The following is a 7,887-nucleotide window of genomic DNA, read 5'->3' as shown; positions in this document are numbered from 1 at the left end:
TCTCTCATCGATGTTTCTAATTCTCTATCCCTCTCTCTTCCTCTCTGTAAAAAAATCAATAAAATATGTTTTAAAAATAAATAAATAAATAAATAAATAAATAAATAAATGTTCAGGAGGGGGAAAAAAGGCTTTCCCCCCCAAAGTATCATGTTTGAATCTACAACACCCTGACCTCTTTCTCTCCTCCTTGATTGTATGAATAACCCTGACATCACCTCTTAGAACTGGTTTTAACCTTTAGCTGCAGCCACTGTCCTGCCATGTGTGTATATATATGACGTTTTACATTGCACATATCCTTGAGTCCCCACAGTTTGGTCCCCCTCCCAGCTACCCCTGACGAGTTAACAAGTTGGTGACCTGCACAAAGAGAGACACAGCTATTTAATCTCTTGCCAGACATCGCCCCTCTTGGCGATGTAAAAAGTCCTTGCTGTCTCAGCAGCCAATCAACTTACAGTTTATTTTTTCCTGGGTTTTTGTTTTGTTTTGTTTTGTTTTCTTTCTAATCGAGGTGTGAAAAAGTTTTAGGTTCAGTTGAAGTTCCTGATGAAGAAACACAATTGAGATTTTTTGTGATAAAATCTGCATATTTGTATTTCAAACCATGTAGCTAAAACTTGATGTAAATTCCTCCTTTTTTCCTTTTCTGGATTAATGAATATCATTTATTCAGTATGAAATCTTTATACTATATGTTCCATGTGTTAAGAATAAATGTACATTAAATGTTGGTAAAAATAATAAAATAAAATAAAATAAAATAAAATAGCCTTGCCCCTGTGAAAAAATAAAAATAAATTAGCCTGTTCTATTTGGTCAAGCATTTAATTAATTCACCCTTTAATGCCTTGTCGGACCAAATGATTTTTCAGGCCTTATAAGGCTAGCAGACAGACATTCCCCACCCCTGCACCATGGGATAGAGGTGATGGCCAGGAGACCCGAGGCCTGGCCCCAGTTCTGAGGGGTGAGCCCAGCTCCGGTTCTGAAGGGTGAGCTGTGTAAGCTCAGAGCACTCTCTGTGGCCTGATCAGCTCACTCCGCAGCCCAGGATACACATGGTGATGGTGGCATCTCTCAGTGTAGGCCAACTCTGAGCTGAGCCCGGGAACCCAGCCTGAGAGAAAAGCATCCTTTCCCAGGCCAACTGGGTGCCCGGGGCTGTGGGAACAGAGTGTACTGGGAAATGGGTTGTGGGTTGTGGTGGGACCCAGGCTGTCCCTCTGTTTCCCCAGAGAGAGGAGGGCTCCTGGGGGGACTTTCCCAACAGGCTGTGGGCATGACTTGAATCATGGTGTCCCGTTGGGTTTGGTGGGCATACGTTGGAGTCAGATTGCTGCCACTTCCTGCCCCTGATCTATAAGGTGGAAAGGCTGGGGTGCTTTTCCCACCATTTCCTGCAAAGTTGGCAGCGAGAGAGAGAGAGAGAGAGAGAGAGAGAGAGAGAGAGGGCACCAGGGTGTCACCCAGGTCACAGAAACTGCAGTAACTAGTGTACAATCCTAGGCTTGGGGCTTGAAGCAAGGAGTTAAAATTCCTGCACTCTCAGAGCTGAATGGAAGGAAGGACTTGCATACGTGGTGCTCATACCTCTTTAGTTAATCAGTGCAATGTGGTTTGACCAGCTAAGGGCAGGGAGGCACCTCCCAGGGGCAGGTATAACTGGTGCTGGCAGCTCCTGCAGGCTGGAGCCTTGGCTTTCTCTTCTTCTGGAGGTTCATTGAAAGGAGTTTAGAGACAGAAGAAGCAGTTTTAAGAAAAGGGGGGTCCATGGAAGAGGAATCCATACATGATGGGCAGAGATAGCACCAAGCTGCCATATTGTTTACAAGAATGTTACAAGATAAGGGCAGAAGTAGAGGGGGGCACCAGGTGAGCTTTGAAACTGATCCCATGCAGGGAAAAGAAGGAAAGTGGCCAATTCGGAAAGCATGGGGGACATAAAATGAAGAAGGATCCAATAGAAAGTAACATACACAAGACAAAGATGTGGCCAGCATTTATAAACCCATAGACAAAGAGATTCACTAGACTACGTTTTTTCCCCCATTTTAGAGAGGGGAGGGAGGGGGATCTCCCATTTTGGGGTGCCCCTCCTCAGGGGAAGTTTGTATACACTTACAATAAGCTTCTAACTTTTGCTTTAAATCTTTTAGTCCGCGAATTTTATTCTTCAAAACTTCATAGAATGGGAGTCTGAGCTTGCTATTCAGGGTATCAACATGATCTGGAACAGAAAAGTTGCTTTCCATCCTCCTGCCTTCTAATTGTCTACTATTTGCAGAACTTTAGAGAAAGCCAAGTGTAAAGGAGTGTGGGAAGTGCAGTGTTTTAGGCTTCTAAACTTAGCATCTCAGAGAAGAGCATGACAAATGAACTTGAGGCCTGGAGACAGTAGGTAAATCATCAACACACATTTGTGCCTGAAGTAACCTTACCAGACTCGATTTTGTTCTTTAAAGTCAGGCTGCAGCTGGTTTAGAGTTCCACATCAACCATGTGGGCTGGTAGTTGGTAGAATTCAATAGGTTGCTGCATTTTTTAAGAGGCATGAAAACATGAGGAATAAGCTGGCCTCAGTGACTGTGATATTTTTCTGCCCGCTGGGTGCTTTAGGCAACCCCCAGAGTGGAAATGCAAACCAATCAGTACAAAATATCCTATCTAATAAAGAGGGAATATGCTAATTGACTGTCACATTCTTACAAATATGGAGGCACCCACAGCCAATAAGGAGGGAATATGCTAATTGACTGTCACACCCTCAAAGATGACGGTGCCCACAACCACAAGATGATGGTGCCCAGTCCCCTCAGCCTGCCAGGGCGGCAGGCACGTGGCACAGCCAGGCCCACCCCCAGTAAGGTCCGGCCGCTCTGCATGCCTGCCTCCGGAGTTCCCTAGGCCCCTCAGCTCTAGCCACCCAGGGCTGACCCAATGTGCAGGCAAGCCTCAAATGTCAGCTTCCCAGCCTCCCAGTGCCACCCAAGGCTCAGGTAACCAGGGCCGGCTGAGGCTTGTGCTACCAGCAGTGGCAGCAGCAGAGGTGTGATGGGGGCATCACCTCCCCCATGATTGCTGGGTTGCCTCCCACCCCTGAGGGCTCCCAGGCTGTGAGAGGGGGCAGGCCTCTAGTGTGTGTGTGTGTATATATATGATGTGTGTGTGTGTGTGTGTGTGTATGTGTGTGTGTGTGTGTGTGAGAGAGAGAGAGAGAGAGAAAATGGGGCCTCTCAGCCCTGCTGCTCATTCTCTGTGGGACCTTGGGGAGGTAACGTTCTATCTTTGGGCCTCAATTTCTTCACCTGAAATGTATGAAGGTTGGCCTAACTCAGTGACTCATTTCCCTAGAAATGGGATGCATGTTAGGATTACTCGGGAACCTTTTATCCATATCATGTGCTAGAGCCCCACTCTGGAGCTTCCTGTTCTGGGTTTAGGGCATTTGGAGTGCATTGAAAAGCCTCCCCAGGTAGTCCCATCCCACCACTTCACTCCATTCGAAGTCCCCAGCCTGGGTGCGCTGGGACCCTCTGCGGTTCGGCATGATGACTCTGGGTCTTCACATGTGGGCAGACCCCTGCCCCCTGGTGGAACTGGCCTTAGGGTCAGGCCTGTGATGCTGAGGGAGCCTTCAGGAAGTCACCTTCCCTTACTGGTGAGGGTCCGGGGAACAGACAGAGCCTAATAGGGCTGATCCCAGCCCCTGAGGCATTGAGCTCCCAGCTACCCCAGGAGTCATGGGCCACAAGCAAAATGCTTCCAGCTGAAACTGAGAAAACACCAGGAAGTCAGGAGCTCAGAGAAGCCCGGTGGCAGGACAGGAGTTTGGATTCCGAATGTTTGTGATTCTTGAGCTGTTTGACCCTGAATCAAAACAATACACCTTGTGAAGGCAGGGGGAGAGGGGGTGGAAAGCATATTTTTATGCTCCATTATTGAAGTACTCTCACCTGTTACCTCTCCTGGACTCTGTCAAAACTAAATGTGACTTCATTTGCTATCTTGCACAAGTCTTCAGTCCAAGTCACAAATCTGGTCCCAACCCTACTCTGAATAAATAATTGTTTATAGTGTTTCGTTGCCAGGAAAGGGCAGAACAAAAACCTGCTAAGAGAGTGTCTTAGTCCTGGTCCAGAGCCCTCTAGCTGGGGACATCCTTGGATGAAAAGATTGGGATCAGAGAAGCCACAAGCAGGCCACTTCCTCTCACTCACTCTTCTCCGCTTCTCAGAGGCAGCTCCTACTCACTTTTTTCAAGATCCCTATCTGCTCGGGCAGCGGGGAAGTCTCTTCCCTCACTGGGGTGGGGAGGGGTGTGGTCAACATGGCCACTGTACCCACCTCTTCCCCAGGTGACTTCCCCACCTGGGAGGTCCCATTTTGCTCTATAAAAGCCCGGCCACTGCAGGATGGGCCACGGGGAGCACTTGCTTCACCAACTCGTGAGACTACTCCAGAGAGACCCAAGCCAGCCCACGATGAAGCTCACCACCACAGCCCTGGTGTGCCTGCTGCTGACGGGGACGTGCCTGCAGGATGGGAACAGCTTGAGCCGTGAGTCCCTTAGCTTCTCCTTGGGGAGGGCAGCAGTGTGGGCAGGCACCCTCCGCTCTCTGCCTCCGGCTTCCCTGCTCCAGCAAGAATTCTCCTGGAAGAGGAGGAATGGGTGGGGCACAGGGCCCGAAGGAGAACCAGGAATCCGGGCAACCACAGGCAGCTGAGCCACTGGCTCCTGCAAAAGGAGACCCGGCCTCCTCCAGACCCTGCAGACAGATGGAGGGGGCCGTGAGGTTATCAGCTGGAGGCCTGAGGTCCAGAGGGGCGCTGGGTCTTGCCTCCACAATGTAACAGATAAAGGGGAGGTCAGGACTGGGGCTGTAAGAGTTGGCTAGCCTTCGGCAAGTCTTCGCTTTACTTCTCAAACTGATTTCTCCATCGTTAGCACCGGACTGAGAATGTCTAACATCCAGGGCTGTTTAGAAAATGATAAATACACCAAAGGGGCTCTGTACACAGGAAGACCAGGAGGAAGGAGCCAGGAGGGTGGGGTGTGGGGGATGTAGAAACAGGCAAGGTCAGGTGGGGGCTCAGGACAGAGCTGAGGACAGGGGAGCAGGGCATTCTGAGAGCCAGCAGGGGAGCTGACTTCCCTTGTCCCTCTCGGTTTGAGCTCCTTGAATGGTGTCTAATCCAGCCCCATATTCTTGGACCATATTGTCCTGCATGGGCCAGACTCACCAGGCCCCCAGAGCATGAGATCCAGAGCCCTGGAACTGCAATATCGGGGCAGGACCTCACACGAGTGGTGGGATGTCAGAAGTGGTTTATTTTACAGATGGGAGGTCTGGGGGCCCAAGTGATCTTGCTCAAGGTCACCCGCTGGTTTGTTGGGGAGCTAAGATCTGAACCCCAGTGTCCTGACTCTGCCTAAACACATAACTAGGTGGCTGCCCCAGGGCCCTCCCAAAGCCTGAGCCTGTCCTCACCCAAGGATTTATTATTATTATTATTATTATTATTATTACTATTATTTTTTTTTAGAGAGAGAGAGTGGAAGGGAGAGGCAAAGACAGAGAAATATCAATGTGAGAGAAACAAATTGAATGGTTGCACTTTGACAGGGATTGAACCAGTGACCCTTCAGTCTGCAGGCTGGTGCTTTATCCACAGACTAAAAACGGATAGGGTGGTTTTTGTTGTTGAGAGAAAAGAAAGCCAGGTTGATGAGATATGAACATTTTTGTGTTTCTCTTCCAGTGCAAGTGTCGTCTTCCAGTTGTTGCTTCACACCTGTGAAGAGAGCGATTTCCCTGAAGGGGATCCAGTGTTACCAAAACTCCAGTTCCTCCTGCTCCCACCAGGATCGTATAATGTGAGTGCCATTCCCTGTTCCCTTCCTGACCGCCTCCTCCAGAGAACAGAAACGGCTACTGGAATTACCGTAGATTAGCGGACGCTAGATGGCGATGTCCCTCCAGGTTAAGGTTTCTAAGCCCTGAGAGCAAGGCCTCTAAAACCTGGGTGCAGAGCTGGGTGTGGGTGCCAGAGGGTGCTCCCCGCGTCCTCGCCTGCACCGGTGTGTTCCTGCAGTGACTGCTTTCTTGGAGCTCCGAGCCAAGCATTCTATCCTAACACAGAAGGTTATGCCCAGAGGAAGGAACTGCTTACACGCTCCCGGTATTACTGCTCAGTAAGAAGAGTGAGGGGGTCGAGGTTAGTTCCTGACTCCAGATTTGCCAACCTCTAGTCTTAGGGGACCTTGGGCAGGTGCCTCTCTGCCCTGCATTCTCCAGGTGCTCCTTTGCACTCCTACCTGTGAGGTGGAGTACACACCATAGCTGCATCCAGGGCCGTTATCACCTCGGGGCTCTACAAGGCACTTGTGGGTATATTGTCTTGGTTAATCATCTTGGGGTCACATATTTTCATTGCCATGAAAACTGAGATTGAGGGAGGTAGCGAGAATTGTCTGAGGATCACCCAGATAATAAAAGGCAGAACTGGTCTGTTAGGACCATGGCCAAGCTTAGGAGATGGGCAGATCAGAAACGCGCGCGCACCCACCCACACACACACACACACATACACACACACACACACCCTTAGAATGACTGAACGTTTCTAAAGTACTTAGACCTGGGGAAGGGTGGAGCAGAGAAACCCTCTAAGCGTCCCAGGAGGGGAATTTTCCATGCTAGCTAATCCTCAGGATGTTGACATCAAAGGCCGTTTCTAAACACCCCTGAAGCATGGGTGCGCCCTGGTGAGCCCGCCCCAGGTCTAACGCTGTGAAGGCATGTTACAGAGACAGCAGCGTAGGGGCACCCAGCGGTAAGGAGGGGCAACGGGACTCATGTGCGGTGCCTGGCCGGTGACTCAGTGCCCTTTTGGTTCTCTGCCCACAGATTCAAGATGAAAAGAGGCAGGAAGAGCTGTGCCTTGAAGACAGACAAATGGGTTACCGCTAACTTATGGAAGATAAAACCTTGCTCACCGACACAAGTGTGATCCAGTTTCCTTCTACCCTGGACTCCCGTGGCTTCACCTGCCCCCACCCCCCACCCAAACCCCTCCACCCTCCACCTGTTCTGGGCCAACGCTGCTGGGCCACTGAGGGTCTGGTGGGTGGTAGCGCTTTACATATTTAAATTATAGAACCCTCTATTTCTGCTTCCCTGTGCCTCTCTGACCCCACAGGGACCTCAGGTTGCAAACGTGATCAGCACTGAGGGTCTGGGGCCAGCGGCTGGAGGGTGCGGGAGCAGGGGAGACATGTTGAACCTGGTGCCAAGGGAACTGACTTCTTGTCAATAAGAGTCAATAAATCAGGGGTGGGGAGCATCTGGGCTGTGGGCCTTATAAGCCCCTGAAATCATTGGATCTGGCCATGTCAAAGCATTAGGGGTGAATTAAATGTTTGACCAAATATAGCAAGCTAATTTGTTGATAATCTTGTATGGCCGAAAGTGATATTACAAATATCCAAATGGCCCTTGGCAGAAAAAAAAATCTCCTTCTCCTTCCGTACCTTCACCTTTCTCCTCCCTGCCCTGCAATAAATAATTGCCTCCTTCCTGATGACTGTCTTTGTCCTGGGTGTAGGCGCTGACTCAAGCTGAGATGTAACTTCTCTGTTTCCAGGTTGGTGGTGGGAAAGGCACCGTGCAGCAGCAAGTGGGGCCCAGGGCTGCTTCCACATTGGGGTGCAGGGCATCCTCCCTCCCTGAGTCACCTGACCCCACCAACCCCCCCAGAGTTCAGGGGCTGATGCTATCCAGAAGGCACAGCTGCTCAGGCTGGAGGGGGTGTTGTGAGATCACCTCCCTGTAAGGTGTCGCCAGCCCCATTTACAGATGAGGAGGCTGAGGGCTGGAGAGG

At 50.3% G+C, this 7,887-nt stretch overlaps 1 protein-coding gene across 1 annotated transcript; it reads left to right on the top strand.

Annotated features, from left to right (window-relative positions):
- Positions 1-4,137: 4,137 nt before the first annotated feature.
- Positions 4,138-7,562, top strand: CCL1 (C-C motif chemokine ligand 1). The gene is made up of 3 exons (XM_036450801.2): positions 4,138-4,563; positions 5,767-5,881; positions 6,915-7,562. Exons 1-3 carry the CDS (start codon positions 4,419-4,421, stop codon positions 7,015-7,017), a joined length of 363 nt encoding a protein of 120 aa, XP_036306694.1. The 5' UTR covers positions 4,138-4,418; the 3' UTR covers positions 7,018-7,562.
- Positions 7,563-7,887: the final 325 nt, after the last annotated feature.

The sequence above is a fragment of the Pipistrellus kuhlii genome, unplaced genomic scaffold (genome assembly GCF_014108245.1).
Source record: "Pipistrellus kuhlii isolate mPipKuh1 unplaced genomic scaffold, mPipKuh1.p scaffold_m20_p_22, whole genome shotgun sequence".
Classification (NCBI taxonomy): domain Eukaryota; kingdom Metazoa; phylum Chordata; class Mammalia; order Chiroptera; family Vespertilionidae; genus Pipistrellus; species Pipistrellus kuhlii.
This window is presented reverse-complemented; position numbering and strand designations above follow the sequence as displayed.

Excerpts from the sequence above, each read along its gene's own strand:
- CCL1 (XM_036450801.2), top strand. The coding sequence starts at position 4,419 with ATGGGCCACGGGGAGCACTTGCTTCACCAACTCGTGAGACTACTCCAG. Across the intron at positions 4,564-5,766 it reads GGATGGGAACAGCTTGAGCC|TGCAAGTGTCGTCTTCCAGT; the intron begins GTGAGTCCCTTA and ends TTTCTCTTCCAG. Across the intron at positions 5,882-6,914 it reads TCCCACCAGGATCGTATAAT|ATTCAAGATGAAAAGAGGCA; the intron begins GTGAGTGCCATT and ends CTCTGCCCACAG.